Source organism: Exophiala viscosa, assembly GCF_022695815.1.
Source record: "Exophiala viscosa unplaced genomic scaffold EDD37scaffold_4, whole genome shotgun sequence".
Classification (NCBI taxonomy): domain Eukaryota; kingdom Fungi; phylum Ascomycota; class Eurotiomycetes; order Chaetothyriales; family Herpotrichiellaceae; genus Exophiala; species Exophiala viscosa.
Genome location: NW_026944356.1, coordinates 166,466 through 188,146, shown reverse-complemented (window position 1 = coordinate 188,146; position 21,681 = coordinate 166,466). Strand labels below are relative to the sequence as shown.

General features: G+C 51.3%; 10 protein-coding genes across 10 annotated transcripts; 4 read left to right on the top strand and 6 right to left on the bottom strand.

The window, feature by feature from the left end:
* Positions 1-322: 322 nt before the first annotated feature.
* On the bottom strand, positions 323-778 carry EDD37DRAFT_649015 (uncharacterized protein; the record flags this gene model as incomplete). Its single annotated transcript, XM_062818092.1, has 1 exon — positions 323-778. One exon carries the CDS (start codon positions 776-778, stop codon positions 323-325), a length of 456 nt encoding a protein of 151 aa, XP_062670556.1.
* A 410-nt stretch (positions 779-1,188) lies between these two features.
* EDD37DRAFT_354399 (serine/threonine protein phosphatase) lies at positions 1,189-3,103 on the top strand. Its single transcript, XM_062811811.1, has 2 exons — positions 1,189-1,490; positions 1,551-3,103. Exons 1-2 carry the CDS (start codon positions 1,474-1,476, stop codon positions 2,845-2,847), a joined length of 1,314 nt encoding a protein of 437 aa, XP_062670555.1. The 5' UTR covers positions 1,189-1,473; the 3' UTR covers positions 2,848-3,103.
* Positions 3,103-4,869, bottom strand: EDD37DRAFT_354392 (uncharacterized protein). The gene is made up of 2 exons (XM_062811810.1): positions 4,387-4,869; positions 3,103-4,293 (listed from the first exon to the last, which is right to left on the bottom strand). The coding sequence occupies exons 1-2, from the start codon at positions 4,607-4,609 to the stop codon at positions 3,359-3,361; spliced, it is 1,158 nt and encodes a 385-aa protein (XP_062670554.1). The 5' UTR covers positions 4,610-4,869; the 3' UTR covers positions 3,103-3,358.
* Positions 4,870-5,434: 565 nt separating this feature from the next.
* On the bottom strand, positions 5,435-7,446 carry EDD37DRAFT_354385 (prolyl-tRNA synthetase). Its single transcript, XM_062811809.1, has one exon. The coding sequence runs from the start codon at positions 7,290-7,292 to the stop codon at positions 5,559-5,561; it is 1,734 nt and encodes a 577-aa protein (XP_062670553.1). The 5' UTR covers positions 7,293-7,446; the 3' UTR covers positions 5,435-5,558.
* Positions 7,447-7,679: 233 nt separating this feature from the next.
* EDD37DRAFT_354374 (SSS family solute:Na+ symporter) lies at positions 7,680-9,978 on the bottom strand. The gene is made up of 3 exons (XM_062811808.1): positions 9,645-9,978; positions 9,266-9,594; positions 7,680-9,214 (listed from the first exon to the last, which is right to left on the bottom strand). The coding sequence occupies exons 1-3, from the start codon at positions 9,842-9,844 to the stop codon at positions 7,689-7,691; spliced, it is 2,055 nt and encodes a 684-aa protein (XP_062670552.1). The 5' UTR covers positions 9,845-9,978; the 3' UTR covers positions 7,680-7,688.
* A 464-nt stretch (positions 9,979-10,442) lies between these two features.
* On the bottom strand, positions 10,443-12,244 carry EDD37DRAFT_354372 (uncharacterized protein). Its single transcript, XM_062811807.1, has 3 exons — positions 11,849-12,244; positions 11,347-11,791; positions 10,443-11,299 (listed from the first exon to the last, which is right to left on the bottom strand). The coding sequence occupies exons 1-3, from the start codon at positions 12,177-12,179 to the stop codon at positions 10,618-10,620; spliced, it is 1,458 nt and encodes a 485-aa protein (XP_062670551.1). The 5' UTR covers positions 12,180-12,244; the 3' UTR covers positions 10,443-10,617.
* A 171-nt stretch (positions 12,245-12,415) lies between these two features.
* On the top strand, positions 12,416-14,691 carry EDD37DRAFT_627670 (T-complex protein 1 subunit alpha). The gene has a single exon (XM_062816387.1). The coding sequence runs from the start codon at positions 12,591-12,593 to the stop codon at positions 14,292-14,294; it is 1,704 nt and encodes a 567-aa protein (XP_062670550.1). The 5' UTR covers positions 12,416-12,590; the 3' UTR covers positions 14,295-14,691.
* A 197-nt stretch (positions 14,692-14,888) lies between these two features.
* EDD37DRAFT_627669 (uncharacterized protein) lies at positions 14,889-16,973 on the top strand. Its single transcript, XM_062816386.1, has 4 exons — positions 14,889-15,478; positions 15,531-15,716; positions 15,787-16,161; positions 16,213-16,973. The coding sequence occupies exons 1-4, from the start codon at positions 15,373-15,375 to the stop codon at positions 16,620-16,622; spliced, it is 1,077 nt and encodes a 358-aa protein (XP_062670549.1). The 5' UTR covers positions 14,889-15,372; the 3' UTR covers positions 16,623-16,973.
* Positions 16,974-17,054: 81 nt separating this feature from the next.
* On the top strand, positions 17,055-18,904 carry EDD37DRAFT_627667 (aldehyde dehydrogenase). The gene has a single exon (XM_062816385.1). The coding sequence runs from the start codon at positions 17,179-17,181 to the stop codon at positions 18,592-18,594; it is 1,416 nt and encodes a 471-aa protein (XP_062670548.1). The 5' UTR covers positions 17,055-17,178; the 3' UTR covers positions 18,595-18,904.
* Positions 18,823-21,470, bottom strand: EDD37DRAFT_627666 (pre-mRNA-splicing factor syf1). The gene has a single exon (XM_062816384.1). It carries the CDS (start codon positions 21,448-21,450, stop codon positions 18,922-18,924), a length of 2,529 nt encoding a protein of 842 aa, XP_062670547.1. The 5' UTR covers positions 21,451-21,470; the 3' UTR covers positions 18,823-18,921.
* Between the last annotated feature and the right edge of the window lie 211 nt (positions 21,471-21,681).

Here is a 21,681-nt window from a genome sequence, read left to right as displayed (position 1 = left end):
TTGCTCAGTCTATGTGCTGGGTGACCGCCTAGGATAACGCAGTCGAAGTAAACGTTTTCCACGTGGCAGGCTCCGGCCGAAACACTCAACATACCTCGTTAGGCTCGAGCAGACGACCTGTACGCAACGTCGAAAGTTACTCTGTTTGTGCGCTGGGTGACCGCTGGACTCAATAGTGGGTTTGCGCAACTCGATATGACCGCCTGTTTTTTCCGCTGGCCAGCCCTCCTCCAGCATTGACTGTACAACAGGCGGTCTTCAGGCATGCTTCGTTGAGTGCTACTATGCACATCTCATGTAATGTTCCATCATCATGTCGATCTCAGCTTTTCTCATCTGCTGCAGCAACCATATTCTTGTCTTCAAAGCCCAGTAGACGTCCGAGTATACCCCTTGGCTTAGGAACAGGACACTCGTGGCCTTGCTTGTCTAATGCTTCTGCTTCTCGTTGCAATTCGCGAAATAGCGCAGCTTCCTCCTCAATATCCTTGCGTTGTGCAAGGCCCTTTCGCAAGCTCTTATTTTGTGGTTGCACCATCACCCTGTCCAGATCTGAGGAGTCTTTCAACGATGCAGACGTGTCTGATGCATTTTGGCTAGCTTTCCGTCGCACTGGTCTTCCTTCTGCATCGAACTGGATTTCTGCATCTGCGTATCCCTTCCGTGGCCGTGGGCATGGAAATAGGTGCGGGATGCCCACCACAACAAAAGACGCGAGTAGAGTGCCAGCAAACAATGTGGATGTTGCTGTCGAACGAGGGTGTAGATGTGGAGGCATTGTGAAGAACTTCTGTCGCTGGTCGTCGATGTGTAAAATGTGGTTGTTGATTCAAGATTCCCCTTCAAGGTTGCTCCATTTGTATGTGTGTGGTCTGAGAAAGTATGGGACAGGACGTATGATTAAGATGCTGCTCACACAGCCTGTCGAAGTAGGTGATCGAGTGTTCGAAGGTGGCTTGCACAGTTCCTGATGTGGGTTGAATGGTACAGTAGAGAATATCGAAGTTGGTAAATTCAATGGTGGAACACGAGGACAGGCCGAATTGCTGAAGCTCTGATTTGATCGAGAGATGAATGGCTTGCAGGTTGCAGATGCCAGTCTGCAGTGTGGAGTAAGATCTCACTTGACGCAATCTAATCTTATCAGCTGCACCAGCCATTTTTAATCTGATCTCCTCGAAGCAAGCACTCAAACCGCATCGCAACCTGATAATCGCCTCCATCATCAGCATCATACTTGAGACTCCGACTTTGTGACCTTAGCGAGGCTGTCTAGATCACCTCACACTAAACGCAATTCCAAGTCTCGTTTCTGAAGCACATTCGGTTTGCGCGACCTCTCAACGCAAGGCATATACGAACAATTCGTCCTGCGCAAAATTGCCCGGTCACTTCTTCGCCGCCCAGCTTTGATCAAACCACTCAAACAACACTCATGCGCAGAGGTCTCCGGTGAGACTCATCTGCGCTGCGATGAGTGATCTCGACAAGTGAGTGGCCAGTCTCTTTCGTCTTTTCCTCGGCCTGAACCTTGCTGATCAAACCTACAGAGCCATTGCGCAACTGCGCGCGTGCCGACCCATACCAGAACCTCAGGTCCGCGAGATATGTTACAAGGCCAGAGAACTGCTTATAGAAGAAGGCAATGTGGTCACAGTCGACGCGCCAGTAACAATATGTGGCGACATTCACGGCCAGTTTCACGATCTTATGGAACTTTTCCGTGTAGGCGGTGATGTACCAGACACAAACTACCTGTTCATGGGCGACTTCGTCGACCGGGGTTTCTACTCTCTCGAATCATTCCTCCTCCTTCTCTGTCTAAAAGTGCGATACCCAGACCGGATAACGTTAATACGGGGGAACCACGAGTCAAGGCAGATCACAACCGTCTACGGCTTCTACGACGAATGTATACGCAAATACGGCAGTGCCAATGTGTGGCGTTACTGCTGCGAAGTGTTCGACTACCTCGCTTTGGGCGCATTAATTCTAGGCGCAACCACCGACGTACCACCGCCAGCTACATCCTCATCCTACAACGACAACACACAATCCACCCTCCCACCCGATGACGAAGACGTCGAGTCAGAAGTGCTAAACGCTAATGGCGAAATACTCAGCAAGACGCTCCGACGGCAGTTTGCAGGTCTGTCGCTCGGTTCGCAAACAAATGCAAGCCGGATGTCACCCGCTCCCGATATTGACCAAGAACCGCCATCGAGTCTCCCGTCCCAAGCCACTCCACCACCTTCTTTATTCAGCCCTCCAACCTCTACAACAGGCGCCGTTTTATGCGTACACGGCGGTCTCTCACCACTAATTGACACCGTCGACAAGATCCGAATGATCGACCGCAAACAGGAAGTTCCCCATGAAGGCGCCATGTGTGATCTCTTGTGGTCAGATCCGGATGAGATCGAAGGCTGGGGTCTATCTCCGCGGGGCGCCGGATTCCTGTTCGGTGCCGACATAGTCCGACACTTCAATCATAACAACGATCTATCGCTCATCGCCCGTGCCCATCAATTGGTTATGGAAGGCTACAAAGAGATGTTCGACAAGACGATAGTAACAGTCTGGTCCGCGCCGAACTACTGCTACAGATGTGGCAACGTTGCTGCAATCCTGGAACTCGGCGAAGATGGGAGCAATGGCGGCTGCATCGCCCGCGCCAACGGCGACCAAGGACGACGAGAGCCCGTCGGCGGTGACGGATCTGGTGGTGGTGCCGGTGTGCTGTGGAATCTGGCAACACCGGGTCGAAGGTACCGCGTTTTTGAAGCGGCGCCGCAGGGCACGAGGGGCATGCCTGCGAAAAAGCCTGTGGGCGAATATTTCTTGTAACATTATGAACAGCAGAGCGACTTTGTCTTCGGAGCAGTTAAGACCATGGTAGACCCTTCGACTTGACGAAGCGGCACTCGCGCCGCGCAACAGAGGAAAGATTAGAGCTGTCCTTGGGGTTCTACTGACCTCATCCATCAGCCGAGATATGGGTCGGAGGCGAACGGAGATCTTCTCAGCAAAAACCTGCGCATACTCGCCGATTTGCAGAGTGATCATGAAAGACTACGGAGGATATCGAAGGCCGAGAACTCAAAAGTCGGCCAATATCTTGCAAGAGTGCCGCACACAGGGGGACATCCTGCTGCCAGGTCATAGATATCTATTCTTGACGAGGCCATGAGTCTACGGTATAAAAGCTTCGAGTTCGGAGTGTCAAACATGACATTTGGCCATTAACTTGACAATCAACATATGGTCTGGTCTAAATTACCCATCCAACCTCTAAAACACCGAATCCAATGTCCCTGGGGGTATAAATATCTTCATAAAGAGTCTTGCAAATCCAGAATCATCTCTTTCCCTTCTTCGTACTGGGCGCCATATCGTCCCTAACCTTCTCCAACATCTCATGCGCCTTGCGGTCTCGTTTGGAGAACCCGCTATTAAACGTTGACGGCAGAATTCGTTTGCTATGTGCATGATCTTCCGCAAACTCAGGTCCACTCCAGCCCTTGTTCTGGCATAGCTTAGTCGCATCCTCCAGCAGACCCTGCCCGACGCCCTTGCCGCGGTATCTCCGCTTGACGGTCCATCCTCGAATTACCCCTGTTGTCGGTGCATTTCTGCGCGGTTTCTTGCTCGCGCCTGTATCCCTCTCCCCACGAAGGATAACCGTCCCAATGACTTCGTCGCCGAAGCGCGAGAGGAGAACCTCATCCGCCTCCCCTACCGCGGGGCTGTTCTCCGCGTCACGCCCCTGATCGAGCCATTTCCACGTCCCTACTTTCTCCGCCTCGTCGATATACCCGCCTGCCAGCCAACGGACCGTCACCAGCATGGACATCAACACTCCGGCGGAGGTCGAGCCTATCAGAAACCAATCGGACCGCTGGCCTTTGTACATGTACTGGGATATCATGCCGAAGAACAAGATGAATGTGCCGATACTCAAGGGGTGGAAGATTACGAAATTGGAAGCGACTTGGCGTTGCTGCGCGACCGAGTCGGCGAGTAAATGGAGGGCATCGACTTTGTCGTCGACGCTCACCGCGGGTTTGGTGGACAATTCGGGGATCGACTCGAGCGGGTTTTCGGGCGTGGTTACGACCACGGTGTCGTCCTCGCCAGCCCCAACTTCTTCGCTGTGCGCGAGCGGCGAGGGTGATGGCGGGGGTAAGGTGCCTGAGGAGGCCATGGTCGGTCGAAGGTCCGGGGTATTTGCGAGGGAGGGCGGAGAGGAATCGGGGTCGAGAATCAGATTTGCTCGGAGGGTGTTGAAGAATGCTGGGGAGTCACAACTGTCAGGTCTATTTCACGAACGGGGATTGCTGGGGTTGGCTGGGTAGTCGCGTGCCCAGTGCTCGGACTCAAACTCACCAGCAGAAGTCTTGAAGCCTGGGATGCGGTCTCCGACTGCAAAGGCTGTATCTGCAAGAACTGTAGAGCGACCAGTCTCTTGGAAAGGAAGAATATAGACGGCCGGTTTTGTGACTGCGAAAATGGACGAAGCAGTGGCCGGGAAGAACGAAGAAGGCTGCGGAGGTGTAGGGGGAGAAAGGTATAGGTGTTCAGGAAATCTCAGATGATGGTGCCGGCCCATGATCTGAGAAATTCTTCCACCTCCGCCCTAATTGGCATGGCGAGAAAAAAAAACAATGAAACCACTGCGGTAGGTGGTGGAAATTAATTGGGCATAATGACGTTGGGCCCAGTAAGAAAACCGTGCAGAGGAGAAGAGGAGTCTATTGAATTGCTGGTGTCACGGTAAGAAAGGGTACAGTACGTAGAGGAGAAAAATGTATGAAAGAAGAGGGGCAGAGAGGGAGTCTTGTAAGAAGCACGTTGGCGATTGTGATAAGGATACTGGACCGCTCGGGGTCTTATGGGGAATTTGGGACTCTTTATAAAATAGTATCAAGCCACTTTACGGGCACTCCGTACGTTGAGTAGGTCTAGGCTCTTTCAAGCCTTGTGAAAAAAAGTTATCTTGCTCATCGACGCAAATACACCATAGGGCGACATCCGATCTCTGGCATCTACCGCGCAAGTTGCGCCTCTTTGTTTGGCTACCTATCACTAGGCAGTCTTCTTATCGCATCGGTGTGAGATGTGATGCAGCAGATAGAGATTTAGCTGATAATGTATCACCATCACCCCCGCCAAGCACCCCCTTATACATACCCGACGATAAGCTGTCATGTTTTAACTGGACTTCCATTGGATCTTGTGTATCAGACCGCAGTCTTCCAGGCTGCGTGCAGGGTTGATCTTGACCTGTTCCTGGCAGTAATTCTCCTATCATCTGCTTTATCGCTTTATCGAAAGTGCTTTCTTGCAGTGGATAAAGCTAAGCCCAGGCCAGCCATGCATGTCCATGTACACCATGTGAAATGTCGACATCAATCAAGTCTTGTGATCACACAACAACACCTCCTTCGGCAATGCCGGTGCTTCTCAGCTTTGGATATCATCGAACACCATCATCACTCATATCGTCGCTCTCTTCTATCCGTCAAGGGCAGTCTGCTCTGCTCTTCTTGAGTACTTGTCTAGTAGGACCTTCCAAACATGCACCAGGCTTCGGCCAGATTCGAACAGTTGGGATTCCCGCACTTGGTGACACCCTTCTCGATCCCTTCTGGCTGCTCGAATGGAATGCAAAGACTTTTTGCGCCCATGCTCGGGGCACGTTCATCCTGTGGCACCCCACTCTGTTCCTCCGCCGTGCGTGCACTCAAGTCCTTGATCTGGTCCTCGCATGCCTCCGTAAGACAGTGAGGCAGGAGAATAACGTTCTTGTCATTCAGCGTCGGTACAAAGTCGTCCCAGTTCGTCACTTTCTTGATATGTGACTTGTACTTGGCATCTGCTCGGTCATACAAGTCTTTCTGGATAGTCTCGAGAAGCTCTGGGACAGCAGTGTTGAGCTCGGTGATTGCGATCTGACCTTTGCTGTCGGCCTTGGGAAGGTCTCGGCGGGAAGTCGTCACAAAGTGACCTTTGCTCTCTCCAGGTCCGAACTCAAGTCGAAGTGGCACACCCTTCAATTCCCAGTCGTTGAATTTCCATCCTGGAGAATATCCCTCCCGGAAGTCGGCTTCGACCCGGACACCGACAGCCTTCAAGACCTCTTTCAGACCATCGACCTCCTTGTACAGGGCTTCTCGCTCCTCGTCTGTCATCTTCGCTGTCACACCGACGGGCACAATAACAACTTGGGTCTCGACAATACGAGGTGGAAGGACCAGGCCGCGATCGTCTCCATGAATCATGACCATCACACCAATGACTCGGGTAGACAAACCCCACGAGTTCTGCCAGACGTGCAGCGAATTCTTCTTCTCTTCCTCGGACTTTGCGTTGGGATCCTGTACGGTGATGCCGAACATTTTGCTGAAATTCTGACCCAAGCAGTGTGATGTTGCGCCTTGGATACCTCGTCCTGTTGCCGGAATATAGCCCTCGACCGTAGTGGTGTAGTAACCTCCGGCGAACTTTTCCTTCTCCGTCTTCCTGCCCTTGATTACGGGAACTGCCAACAGCTCTTCATACACACCAGCATAGAGGTCCAGAATGTCCAGAACTTCTTTGCCCGCTTCTTGTTCCGTCAAGTGAGCAGTATGTCCTTCTTGCCAGTGGAATTCCCGCGTCCGCAAGAACGGCTGAGGATGCTTGAACTCCCATCTCACAACCGAGTTCCACTGATTGAGCTTGAGCGGAAGGTCACGATAACTCTGGATCCATTTGGCGTAGTAGGGATACATGACGGTTTCAGAGGTTGGGCGGATAGCAATCTTCTTTTCCAGCTTTGTGCTGCCTCCGTGTGTCACCCACGCGACCTCGGCCGCAAATCCTTCAATGTGGGCCTTTTCGCGGTTCAACACATCCTCAGAGACGAACAGAGGGAACGAGCAATTCTTGACACCCATCTTCTTGATGCGGCTGTCGAACCAGTCGCGTACTCCGTCCCAGATGAATTGTGAGGCAGGCTTCAGGATGTAGCAACCCGAAATATCGTAGTAATCGAGCATGTCTCCCTTTAACAGAACTTGCTGATACCATTCTGAAAAGTCGGTATCTTTCGACACATCAATGCCAATGAGTGCAGCTCCTTCCATCTTCTTCTTCTTTCCTCCAGCTTTGGATTGTGGTGTTTTGGCTTCTGCCTTGCCAATTCCCTTTTCAGGCGCAGGCTTCTTGTCCATCTTCTTTGAGGCCTTGTCTTTGGGTGCTTTCTCTCGAGAGGGAAGCTCGGTCTGGAGGGTATCTGTCGACTCGGACATGGTAGCGGGAAGAGGCGGTCACTAATGAAGGGGACTTATGAGTCAGGGTTCAGTCACCAAATCGGTGTGCTGTAACTGGATCTGGGCTGATGTGAGTCTTCAGAATGACTCTGTGTGAGTCGTGTGTGCCCAATGATCCCGCCCGCAGCTCTTTCTCCCCGCATACCAAAAAGTTCTCTTGGCGGCTACTGAAGCAAATCGGAAGGTAAATTCACGCCGAGTGCCACCTCCTAAGATCCACCCGGAGGAAGCCACTATTGATCGCAGGGTCTCACTTATGAGCCGCGTACGAAGCTTCATACTAACAAAAGGTCTAGGTATTGTTCTACCAGTCTACCTATCTACCAAGCATGGTGGTTATCTAAATTGGTACAACTGATGCAATGTTGTCTCGTCTCATTTCCTTCCTTTCCACTCTCTCACCATTCCACGGACTGCTCGAGCAATCTCATGTCGCCCGTCCCAAAACGGATATACGATAACAGCGAAGATCGCGCCGAAATGCCAGATGATAGCCATGGTGACCCAGCCGCCAAAGAAGCTCTTTGTAAAGATCCAGTCTCGGTATAGGGGCAAAGGCCAAAGGACGATAGTGACCAGGACATTGATGACAAAGTAGATGCTGGCTATCTTGAACCACTTCTTGATATGTCGGAGTGTCTCGTTGTCGAAAGGGTGGACAACTTCATCAATAGGGATTTGGGTATTCACTGGATGGTGTGGTGGACCAGTAAGTGGGCCACCCTTCTCCGCGCCTGTCAGATAGGTTCCTTTCTCGGAGCCGTCTTCCGTCTTGAGTGACTCATTCACGGCTTCGCTGCTGGGTAGTTTGGATTGCAGAGAGCTGTTTGGCTGGCTGCTGTCTTCGATAAGGTCAATTCTGAGGAACTCGCGCCAGTCGAAACGACTCGGCCAGACCAACGAGATGATGACGGAATATAGTGCTGGACTGAAGAAAGACACGATAGCGCCGTAAAGGCCTGGCAATTGATCCTGAGTCGATGTAATGTTGATTACGCCGGACCACTTCCATGATAGGGAAAGCCAAGTCGCCACTCCGGACAAAAGCCCAAGGATGGGACCCAATATGGCCGCCAACTTCGTCTGTCTAGACCAAAGGAGCGTCAGGATCATGGGTAAGATGCCAGGACAGGCAATGATGGGTCGAAAGTAAGTGGACCAGTTGTTAGTCGCGCCAGCGTACTCCAGCATGATGGCGAAGCCAGCCATGAAGCAGCCATGAAACACGACACCCCAGTGGCTCACCTTCAGAGTCTTGCGGTCGGACGCACGAGGGTCGATGTAGGTGCGGAAGAAGTCTAGCGAGATGATACTGCTGACCGCTATCATGGATGAGCTGACGGTACTCGTGATGGCCATGAATATGAGAACAAGCAGACCAGCGGTGGCACCTGTGCCAAGCAGTGACCTGAGCACGTATGGCATAACGAGGCCGGAATTCACCTGAGTGAGCGTGAGGGTATTGGGATAGTCGAACCAGACAGGAGTCTTTTCGATTGCGCGGGCACTTAGACCGATGATAGTGCCGGTGCACCAAGGTATGGCGAGGATGACGACAGAGACAAGGTCGTAAGCTGGAACAGTCGAATGCACCTCGGAGGCGAACGATTTTTGCCAGAAGGCCGTGTCCATGAGCACAAGTGCAAGGTTGCCGAATTTCAGCACGAGGCCGAAAAGGAGTGAGCTCTTGGATTTCATGGTCAACAGCGAGCCTTTATAGTTGCCTGGAATATAATCGTTCGTGGCTTTAACTTTCTCGTACAAACCCGAGGGTCCGCCAATGTGCTCATTCGTCAAAACCGCAAGAGAGAAGTAGATCAGAAGGATCAGAGCGATGGTGGTATGAAGGAAGTCGGTCAAGAATGTGGCCTTGAGTCCGCCAACGGCCGTATAGATGACAACTTCAGATATGGTCAGCGTTTGCATGCGGCATTGAGCGACGAGCGCATTACCTCCTGCAGGAATCAGGATACATGCAGCGATAACGTGCATGCCAGTCATTCCAGTCACCAATTGAGCACCTGCGAGGATCATGCTGCCGCAGCCGAAGACATTGTTGACCAGGTTCAGTAAGATGAAGAGCCAGTGAGCGTATTTGCCATATCTCATTTTGATGATCTCAAGCGAGGTGTGTGCGTAGGGTACTCGCAGCTTCGCCACGATACCGAGCACTGCCATCAGAGCAATCTGGAAGGACAGCCCGCTTGCCCACCAGATGGGAAGAGCAACACCCCATTTGTAGGTGTAGGCAGCTGAAAAGACACTTTCATTGATCCACATCCTCGATATTGGTTAATACATATCATGTCATACTCCGCCATTAGAACTCACCAGCTAGAGAAGACGGCCGAGGCAGTCAATCCGGTCCCAACGGAACGGTTGGCGACCATAAACATCTCTGAATGGTCGCTATCCTCCGAAAGGTACCTCTTCTGTATGCGGACTGCAGCGATGATAATAAGGCAGAACAGCACGGAAAGACCAATGATGATGCCATAGCCGTCGGCCTGGGTGAGAAGTTGCACAGCCATCTTGGGATAGGAAAAAACTTTGGTGATGGGAGGGTGGGACAGGACGGCATACTCCTACCTGATACATCCTTGAAGTACTTATACCACGATTGTATCATGTCATCGACGTAACTCGGTGCATCTGAAATTCTCGATCATAGCGCTGACTTACGGAGTACCTCCGTGCCACCTGCCTTTTGAGTGTTAACACGAAAGGCGTCTTCTCTGAATGTCCATCATGGGTGCTTTTCATTCGCTGAGATACCTGTATGAAATGAAAATCGCGTGCTCACGTGGTGGGGAAGCACGATTGCGTTATACGGTCCTCGCAGCACGCCATGAGGGTTGGAGGAGGGCAATATGATAGGTCCTTAAAAACGTGGTGACTTGTGCAGAGCCCAGTCGACAATGATCGACGCTGATCCCGTACTCCAATGCCGTGCATTCGGAACAGACTTATCCAGTGTTGAAGCGTTGGGGGATATTGACCTCTGCAATCACAACCCCTGTTCTCGGAGTTCGATGGGGGCGCGAGTCAATTCCTGGATCAAGTTCCCTTAACACATCGATGGCGTGCTCACTCAGGGTCTCGCGTCAGAACGGTCCCTTGCGGTGAAGTGCGCGGTCTTCAATGACCCCTAGGCAGATACTTCGTAGTTTCGAGTGATGGTCGAAGAGGTTGAATCACTTCTCCGCATGTTCCGGTAAATGCCGTAAAGGAACCGAAATCACCAATAAGTCTTCGGACTTCGAATTCGAAAGACAAACAGTCACGGTCTCAGAAACCACGTACTTTAAATTTTGTCCTTATCGTGGTATAACAGATTGTAGATCTGCCTCCCGGGCTGGTCGTCCAACAGCACAACCCACATGCAACACTTCAATGTTTCCTGCATGTCCTTCCATGACTTCACCTGACACCGGTCGGCATAGTCCCGCAGGGATTCTCTCAGCCATGATTCCTCTGATGTATCATACAACGAAATAGCCCCAGTCATCAACAACCAAAGCACTACCTGAGGAGAAAGACGCTGGCTAGGTTTGACGCCCAGAATGCGATTCCGATAGCCCGTAGGAAAGCGGTAATAGGGTAATCTGATATCCTGCCACTGCAAGAAAATATGATGACAAAAAGCCAACAGTCCAAGCCGAATTACTTCATCGACGGACCCAGTGATAAAATTCATGTAAAGCAGGCGATATGTCACTGCAGTCATCGTCTCAACGATAATTTCTGGATGGATCAATCGTTGAATCTGGGTGCCTAGATTGACTAGAAGGCAAAACCTTCGCATGATTCGCCAGGCCGTCGCCAAATCGTGGTCCATGTCGCGAAGCAAATCGACATTGTCTTGGGGGCATTTTTCGTCGTTGCAAGCTCGCAGCAGCGTCTCCGGGTACCCGGGTACTGGCTCTGAAGGCTGACGGAAGAACACGGGTTTTGAACCATTGTGTAAAGCGATACCCAGGTCACATCTGGGAAGGGTCAGCATGCCATGTGAAAACCAGCGATAGCCACTCACCTCAGCATCTCCACGAGAAGTTTATTCCCATTGAAGACATCTAGACCGCCTCGCAAGTCGACCATCTTGCGAAGGCCTTCCATATGCTGCTTGGAGGCTTGAGAATCTCCCTCGAAATGAGCGTGACTAGCCAATTTTGCAACAGCGCCGATCGTAGAGTCCGAAAGCTGCATTTCATCGTCTGTCCTCAATAGCCTTTCTCGGAGAAGTTTGAGGCCTTTCTGAAAGTGTAGCATTGCTGCTGGGTTGGTGAACTCATCCTGACGGCGTAGAATGCGGTCAATGAACCCGTAGACGGCAAATGCCGCTATGTGTAGGGCAGCAGCGTCAACGGGTCCATGTGAGATGATAGGCCGACCTGAGACAGGACAGGACTCTTGGCCGTCCGCCTGGGAACCAATTGCCCTCATGAGAGGAAACATAACCCTTGTAGCGATCATGGAGACTGAATTCATAAACAATTAGTCAGGTAAACATTGACATGTTGTACAACTCAACGAACCATCTACCATCCTCAGAGCCATCAAAGCGTCGATCTCATCGGCGGCGAAGGATAAATCAAATAGGATGGTCCGGGGCACCAATGGCGCGTACGTCCTCATCACTTGTTCGAGATTGGCTGGCGTTTTCGGAACACGGTTGCCGGTCTTCGCTAGGCTCGTTGCTCGTTTGTCATCTTCAGGTTGGTATTTCTTCTGCCTTTTCCCGCGCATCACATGGCTTCTGATCTGCTTCCTGACAACTGGATCGACCTTTTCGACATTAGACGACACAATAAACATCATCCTGGTCGAAGAGCCAGGAGGCATATTGGCTTTGTCTGGTCCTCCCATCCTCGCGAGTATTGGCTCTCATGTTGTTGTCGAACATGACAAGTAGAAATGGATCAGAAGGCTGGATTCTTGGAAGATCTACGACATGATGCCTCAGCCTCGCAACGAGTAGAGGTTAAGAAACGCCAAGACACTCGATTGTATTCCTTTCTGGGTATAGTCTGGGACTGTGGAGTGAATAGGTCGATTTAAGCTTCATCTGATATTCGCTAAAGTGTTAATCGGTTTTAGCTGCAAGAGAACTAAGGCGGCAGGATCGCCCTCCCAAACGGCGTGAGTCGCAAATAAAATCCCCAAAGTTGAAACCTTGGCGCCCGCAGGAACAACAGGCACGCATTTGATGCGGCCCCTCTGAAACACGATCTTCATTGTTCCCAGGACTTAAGACGACATCTCGCGCAGTCACACTTGATGGCCGGCATTTTCGAGGGTCCTCGTAGCGGAGGAACGCTCTTCCTCGGAGGTCAAAAGATCAGCGGACAAGATATTCGAGATCAAAATGTTCTCGCAACGCAAGCCATTGCCAATGTGGTCAAATCCTCCTTTGGGCCTTCAGGTCTGGACAAGATGATGGTGGACGATATTGGAGATGTCACAGTCACGAACGATGGAGCGACGATCCTGAGTTTGCTGGACATCGAACATCCTGCGGGAAAGATATTGGTCGATCTGGCACACCAACAGGACAAAGAAGTCGGAGACGGAACCACATCTGTCGTGCTCATTGCAGCAGAACTCCTACGAAGAGCCAATGAATTGATGAAGAACAGAATACACCCGACCGTCATTATCACCGGATATCGTCTCGCCCTACGAGAGGCTGTCAAGTACATGCAAGAGAATATCAGTACGAAGGTGGAAACACTGGGAAGAGAAAGTCTGATAAACATTGCCAAAACATCGATGTCAAGCAAGATTATCGGTGCAGATGCAGATTTCTTCGCCAACATGGTGGTTGACGCCATGCAGTCCGTCAAGTCGGTCAATCCGCAGAAAAATGAAACAAAATATCCCGTCAAGGCGGTCAACATCCTTAAAGCACATGGAAAGAGCGCAACGGAATCAATACTCGTCAAGGGATATGCTCTGAACTGCACGGTCGCCTCACAAGCCATGAAAACAAGAATCACAGACGCAAAAATTGCATGCCTCGACATCAATCTCCAGAAGGAACGAATGAAGCTTGGTGTGCAGATCACAGTCGAAGATCCGTCACAACTAGAGAAGATCCGTGAACGAGAAGCAGGGATCGTACTGGACCGGGTGGACATGATCCTCAAGGCAGGAGCGAACGTCGTCATGACCACCAAGGGTATCGATGATCTGGTGCTCAAAGCATTTGTGGAACGTGGCTGTATGGGTATTCGGAGATGTAAGAAAGAAGATCTCAGACGGATAGCCAAGGCAACCGGCGCCACTCTTGTCGGCTCACTATCCGATTTGAATGGCGATGAGAAGTTCGAGAAAGAATTTCTGGGTCACGCAGAAGAAGTGGTACAGGAGAGGATATCGGACGACGAGTGTATTCTCGTCAAGGGTACGAAGGCTTTCTCATCGGCATCCATCATCCTGCGTGGTTCAAATGACTATCAACTTGACGAGATGGAGCGCTCTGTTCACGACTCGTTATCTGCCGTCAAGCGAACTCTCGAGTCTGGAAGCATTGTTCCCGGAGGTGGTGCGGTGGAGACGGCCCTGTCGATTTACCTCGAAGAATTTGCCATGACTGTTTCCTCGCGCGAACAGCTTGCCATCGGTGAATTTTCTCAATCTCTTCTCACAGTTCCAAAGACACTCTGCGTCAATGCCGCTAAAGATGCATCTGAACTGGTCGCCCAGCTACGTGTACGGCATGCATTGAGCCAAAGAGTGCAGGAAGGGGATGCCAATGACAAGGAAAAAGACCTTGCTAAGAAGCGACAATACAAGAACTACGGCCTGGATTTAATGAAAGGCAAAGTGACTGATGTTGTCAAGATGGGCGTACTGGAACCAAGCATGAGCAAGGTCAAGCAGCTCAAAAGTGCAGTGGAAGCCTGTATCGCCATTATGAGGATTGATACTCTGATCAAGCTGGATCCACCAGAGCCACAAGACGATGGTCATGGCCATTGAAGTGGGTGAGCTATTCTCTGAACAAGAGTTTAGAGAGGCCTAGCCCTTCGCAGCGCTCCCAATCGTCCTCCCGCACGGACGCCTTACTGGGATACCCTCTACAACGCCCACCTGTGGCACTCTGCCTATACCAACATGGGAAGCAAGCTGAGGAGATCAGTATCAGTTTCGGCAAAAGACCTGGTGTCAGACTCTGCCACTGGCCCATTACCGGCAGTACCACGACAGCGCGTCTAATATGTGCGTGTGGACATTGGTCATCGCGCTTGAGGAAGCCATGCTTTGCAGTGCAGTAAGAAGAGGCAGTTGGAGAGCTCGAAGTAACACAAGGCAAGCTGTAGAAGATAGCAAATCCTGTGTAAAATGTTACAACATGACAATCCATCCGAGATCAAAACGTCCACATTCCGTGATTGAGGTAACCATTTGTTATTGATCGGGTTCCCTTGCAACCTCTACAATTCCTGATCTAGAAGGGTCAGCCTATCTCAAAAGAACAGCAGCGTCATCGTCTTGACAAAGTCACAATTGTGAAAACTATCCCATTTTGCGGAATTGGGGAATCTGTTCGATCCCATACTTGATCCGGGCGTATCTATGCGAAAGTATAAAATTCGGTAGCATCAAGCACAGCCCCCAGTCTATTGATCCGTGCACAATCCGCGAGGCTCTACCCATACTGCCGCGCATTCGGTCTAGAACTTTGAACTCGATTGAAGATTGAATATTCAACGTCGCATCAGCATTGCGAACAGCTGTTGGTCCTCCCCATCGTCCCAATCCATGTCACTCAGCAATCATGGATACCTTTGACCTCTTGTGGGGTCTAATTGATACTGACCGAATACCACACGATGGGGCTCGTTAGAACCATACGAGTCTGAGCTTTCCTGAAGTTGTTGCTACCGTTCCATTGGAATACGTACGTTCACGATGGACTCGTGGAACTATACCACCGACCATCAGGATATATATCAGCATGTTGGCATCCTAGCAATGCCGGTTCTCTCAGCTACTTCAAGACTCGCAAACTCCACACGCATTCGCATCAAGAAATATAATTTGAACATCGAACAACATGGAAGCCACTCAGACCACCACTCAAGTCATTGATCAGCCTCGTCGTCTGCTCAGCCTTATCCCAGACGAGGTTCCAGGAGCTCCGCCGGTCATTGATTTTTCACGTATGTCTCCCCCGAAAGAACTTGACTAGCATCATGCTGATCGTGGATGCAGCATTTTACGGCAAGGATGCTGCTGCCAAAGCTGTCCTCGTAAAGCAAGTACGAGATGCCTGCTTAGCGAAGGGCTTCTTCCAGATTGTCAACCATGGCGTACCAGAGGACCTCCAACAAGCCATTTTTGAGCAATCCAAAGATTTCTTTGCACTTCCGATGGAACAAAAGGAGAAATACGATAAAGGTGAGCACACATCGGTTGTTGGGATGACGTTATACGGTGTCGACAGTGGCTGACGTTCCTGCTTCGACAGCATGCCATCCAAATAAACTAGGTTACGAACGCTTTCGATCCCAGAATTTTGAGAAAAAGGCTGTCGGGGAGCTGAAGGAGGGTTTCTTCTTCGGTCCCAACCTACATAAGGATCACCCATTCGTACAACAGGGAAGGATCCATTGCGGAACGAACATATATCCATCCGAAGTCTCTGATCCAGAGATATTCGAAAAGACCATGATGCAATACCACCAACTGATGACAAAATTGGCCACCAATGTCCTCAGTATTATCGCCATGACTCTGAATCTGGGCGAAGAATATTTCGAGAAATTCTGCCACGACTCAGGCGCGGTGCTCAGACTGCTGCACTACCCACCTCAAGCTGCTGACGCAAGTGAGGAGGAACGAGGTAAGTTGTAAACTCTTCGACCATTGGTTTCACAGGCTAACCTCGCAAAAGGGATCGGCGCGCACACAGACTTTGGCTCAGTGACATTACTGCTCCAGGACGACGTCGGTGGATTGCAAGTCTTCGACAAGCCGACAATGTCCTGGATTGATGTAAAGCCCACCCCTGGAGCGTACGTGGTCAACCTGGGCAACGTCATGATGAGATATTCCAACGACACCTACATCTCGAACTTGCACCGGGTCATCAACAAGACTGGCAGAGAAAGATACAGCATTCCATTCTTCTTCTCGGGCAACCCAGACTTTGTGGTAGACTGTCTACCCGGATGTGAAGATGCGGACGGCAAGTGCAAGTACCCGCCAGTCAGGATTGAAGATTGGATCTTTGGACGGCACACGAACACTTTCGAGGAGGGAAAGGGTGTGGAAGAGCTGTCGTCGCTGGCTAAAGTTGCTTGATTGCCAAGTAGGCTTGGTTGGGTCACCATCATTGAGGTGCAAAATGCCATTCCACATGGTGGTTTCGGAGCTTGATATTCCTTTTTAATGTCCATAACGATGCAAGAATTCATGCGATAGAATTTTGGTGCGCCGAAGTGAAATTATGAGGAGGCGGTCGAATTGGCCGAAGCAGATCTGCAGCCCACGTCCACGAAGGCTAGCAAGTCGATGGCTTTGGAACATGCCATGGGCATGCTGTCGCTAGCGGACCCGACTCCTACATTGGCAAATACACACAGTGTCATGGTATTTGATAAGATACCTAGGTATCAATGTGATGCCTCCTTTAGTGATCATTCGTAAGATACGAAATGCAGGGTGACGCAAGGCCATGAATGAGGAGAGGGGATTGAACAAGGTTGAGGCTCCGACTCTCTCAGCGGACAATCGGTTCCCGTTCTCCGACTGCGGGACAATTTAATTCTCGAGTCTCGAGTTTCGGACGGACATCACCTTTACTTATACTTCTCTTCATATCTACACACACTTCAACAAGACCAGCCAGACAAGCACAATGGTCGCCGAAATCATCACCACCATCTCCCCAACCACCAACAAACCCATCCTCACCCGTCATGGCCTACCGCCCGACGAGATCCTGCGCCTCGGAGCGACCGCCCAAAAGGCATTCAAATCGTTCAACAAATCCCACCCAACCCTCGAATCCCGACAAAAGATCATAACCAAAGCCCTCGACATCCTGCTCGAAAGACAAGATGAACTCGCCCTCGAACTCACCGAACAAATGGGCCGGCCCATCGCATACACAGCCAAGGAAATTACCACGGCAGTCAAGCGCGCAGAGTACATGAACCGCATCGCCCCGAAAGTGCTGGGCAAAGATATCCCAGGTGAACCAGAGCAGGGTTTCAAACGATACTTGCGCAGAGAGCCCGTGGGCGTGATCCTCGTGATATCTGCCTGGAATTACCCTTACCTCATCCTCGTGAACAGTCTGATCCCCGCGCTGCTGGCGGGAAACACCGTCATCCTCAAACCCTCTCCCCAAACACCGACGATAGTCGAGCATATCGTCGACATCTTCAAGGCGGCGGGTCTACCGGGGAATGTGATACAGTACCTACACTGCGGGACACCCTTGGACCTCCGCCCACTCATCCTCTCGCCTGACGTCAATCACATTTGTTTCACGGGCTCCGTGGCCGCTGGCATAGCGATTCAACAGATCGCAGCGAGCCGTGTGTCTGTCAGCGTTGGTCTGGAACTAGGCGGCAAGGACCCCGCGTATGTGCGATCAGATGTGGACGTGGCGTGGGCGGCTGAGGAGATTGTCGACGGCGCTATCTTCAATTCTGGACAGTCATGCTGCGCGCTCGAGAGGGTGTATGTGCATGAGGAGGTTTACGACGCTTTCATAAAGGAGGTGCAAAAGGTGCTGGCGAATTACAAATTGGGTGATCCTATGGATAAGACTACGCATGTCGGGCCTGTGGTCTCGGTGCGTGCGAAAGATGCGATCCTCGCGCAGATTGAGGATGCGAAGAGCAAGGGGGCGAAGGACGAGACTCCTGAAAACAGCACGTTCGCTGCACCGCCGAAAGAAGGTAATTTTGTGGCGCCGGTGCTTCTGACGGGCGTGAATCACAGTATGGAGGTCATGCGTGAGGAGACGTTTGGACCGGTAATTCCTGTGCAGAAGGTTTCTGGTGATGACGAGGCTGTGGAGTTGATGAATGATTCGCAGTTCGGGTTGACTGCTAGCATTTGGACGAAGGATGTTGAGAGGGGAGAGGAATTGACGAGGTTGGTCGAGGCAGGGACCGTGTTTGTTAATCGTGCGGATTATCCGAGTCCTGACCTTGCATGGACGGGGTGGAAGGATAGTGGGAAGGGAGTGACGTTAAGCCGATTTGGGTTCGAACAGTTTGTGAAGATCAAGAGTGTGCATCTGAAGGATTACCCGAAATGAGTTTGACAGGTCATCGTGTATAGCGGTTATGGCCTGGGGAAAGGGCTGGTTTAGACGGGTGTGATAGACAAAATCAAGCCTGTGCTGCATGTTAGTATGTCGATACGGCATGACGGTGTAGGTGTATAGACTATGCGAAGACATGTTATAGAACTATTGCGCCAGCTATGAGCAATGCCTGAATGATGACTCCGATAAATGCTTAAGTTCGCGGAGGGAAGACACATGTGAGTCGTGATATCTTCATTTCAAAGCCGAGATCGCTTCGACTGGGTATTTGATTCATCAGCCTCTCTATGATCAACTAACTCTCAACACATAGAACATTCAGTCATCATCGATATCCACCTCAATCGCATCCGGATTTGCCGCGACCTGCTGTGGCTGTCCAGCCTTTTCCACGTCCACAGGTTTCGGCCTATTCCCGCCTTCAGGCCCCGAACTCGCTGCGACAAAGCCCACTGGCGCACGAGCCTGGCGTTCCAACGCAGCCATAGCATCACCACCAGCCACATCCTCATCGCCATTAACTTCCATCGCACCCGCCGCCCGTTTAACAGCCTGGCTCGCGATGAACTGCACATCCGTATTGAACTGCGCCGCCACACTCCGTCGAATCCGCAACATCTCCTTGAATGTATCCTCATTACCGTGCGCGACCTCGAATTTCTCCCAGGTATCCCAGAAGTCCTTCTCGACTCTCGGGTCCGCAAATTGACTACCGTGCCCGTAGATGGCGCGGGCGCGGTCGATCTCACCTAGTCGGCGCTCCATCTCGGCGAACTTGAGACACATAGTTTTGGCTTCTTTGTCAGGTAGTGCAGCAATCGCACGTTCGTATATAGGCCGTGTGGAGGTCAAGCCAAAATTCGTCGCGGACTTGGTGATGTAGAAGTCGAACATGCCTAGACGGTCGTCGTCGGCCACGGCGCGTGTGGAGCGCTCGTACACGCGCATGGCTGACCTTGCGAGACCGCGCTCTTCTTCCAGGTTGCCGTACATGAGATAGATAGCCTTGGCGAATTGAGCCGGGCAGTTTTCCACCGCCTGCTCGAACAGATCGCGCAGTCGCTCGATGCTGATTTTGCGTTGTACCGCTTTCGTAAGATACAGATTCCATAGCTCGAATGCGACGGGATACGTGAAGACGTCGAGACCACGTTCGTACACTTTGAATGATTCCTCAAAATATCCGTTTTCTTCGAGCAGGTTTGCATAGTTGACGACTGTCTGGGGTGTGGCGATACGTAACTCGAAGATGCGGTCGTAAACGGCGCGAGTCTCGTCCATTGACCCAACAGACTCGACGAGGTCGACGTAGAATGACCATACTTTCCAGGACTTGTGTACTCGTTGTTGCGGTGACAGCGTTTCGTCAAAGTAGTCGATCGTACTGCGTTTGGGGGCTTTCGTGGCTGTCGCCATGACTTTCATCGCTCCGTCGAAGTTCTCGTTTCGTAACTCCATCTCCGCCCAGCCCACCCAGGTGTCTGCCAGTTCGGCTACAGATTTGTATGGAACTTTGACCGCCTTGTCGAGAATGATCCGTGCTGTGTCGAGGTCGGCTGCCTCTTCGTAGAATTTGGCGTAGTTCAGCCACAGTTCGTGGAACTTGCCGATGGCTCTCTTCGGTGAAATCGCTGCAATGGCGTCTGTGTATGTCTGCACGACTTCCTCCTTGTTGTCACTCCAGAGTGCAACCCGTTTCTCCCACTCGATGACATTATTGGGATTCTGCCGTAACAGAACATCGTTGACCAAGAAGGGTCGCCTGTCCATCAGATGCTCGAAGCGCATCATTCTCATATCCAGATCAATGTCTTTGTTGGCGTCGACAACGCCTTTTGCAGCACGGCCAGATGCCGCATCCATCAGACTTTGGAGGATTGATTCTTCAAACTCGACGTAAGCATCGAAGATCATTGTGAAGTCGCGCACAGTCATTACTGTCATGATGCCTTCCTCGAATACATCTCTGGCCTTCTCAAAGTCGCCTCGGGTTATCCAGTAGGTTGCCAGTCCCGCCCACAGCTTTCCACGTTGGTCGGCAAACCGTTCTATTCCGCTTCGAATGATGGTGTCGGGATCGAAGCCGGATACCGAACTGTCTCCAAGGTCGCGGGCTTTGGTGACCATCAGCTCAACCATCTCGCTCCAAAGCTGAAACTCGCTTTTGATGTGTTTCGAGCGGAATTTCGGGTTGTCCAAAATCTGCATGTATCGCTTCACAGCTTCGAGGTAGTGTCCGGCCTCGACCAGCAGATCGATGTAGTCCTCCATGTCTTCCGGGTGTATCTGCACGTATCGTGCCCATATCCTCACAGCGGCCTCGCCTCCCGCAGAATTCGCAAAGGATTTGTAGAGTCTCCAGATCCTATTATGCTGTGTAACTGGTAGAGCGCGCAACGCCCGGTCAAACGTCCTTCGAGTCTTTGTGACATATGGTTGTCGCAGCAGGAACGTAAGGTACATCTCCCAGATGACCGGCATCTTGTTCAGGAGGATCAAAGCTCTTTCGAACAGAGCGTTCACCTTGTTGAACTCGGCCTTGTACTTGACAGGATTTTTCTTCTTGAGATGCTTGACTCGGAAGTCCAAGTACATCTTCCATAGCTTGTATGACCGCGGTAATTGTATGCATGCTCTCTCTTGGACGAAGGCCTGTTCGTGAATCGTGCCATTGCGCATCTTGAAGTCGATGTAGGTTAGCCATGGTCGTACGCTTCCTGGATTGCGGAGGACATCCTGCTCGTAGATTCCATCCTCGTTCGATATCAGGTAGAGATCGGGCTTTGCCTGTGCAGAAGCCATGGCGACCTCTTGACCAGCATGCGGGATGCGTACAATTCCAGGCATTGCAAGAAGATGTCTCTGCCCCAGAAAAACATGCGTCTCAGAAAAATGCGCCGCGCTGCAGCACTTGTCGCGCTGCGCTGGAAGAGGCATGTTTGGCGAGAGCCGGAGATAAGTTTTAGCGGGTGCCGCAATGTCAGTGTCGTCAGGTTCAGCCTTGCATGTGCGGGAGATAGTTATCACCTTGCGGTCATTGAGCTTCCAATACTGCACATATTCACCCATACTGCAATC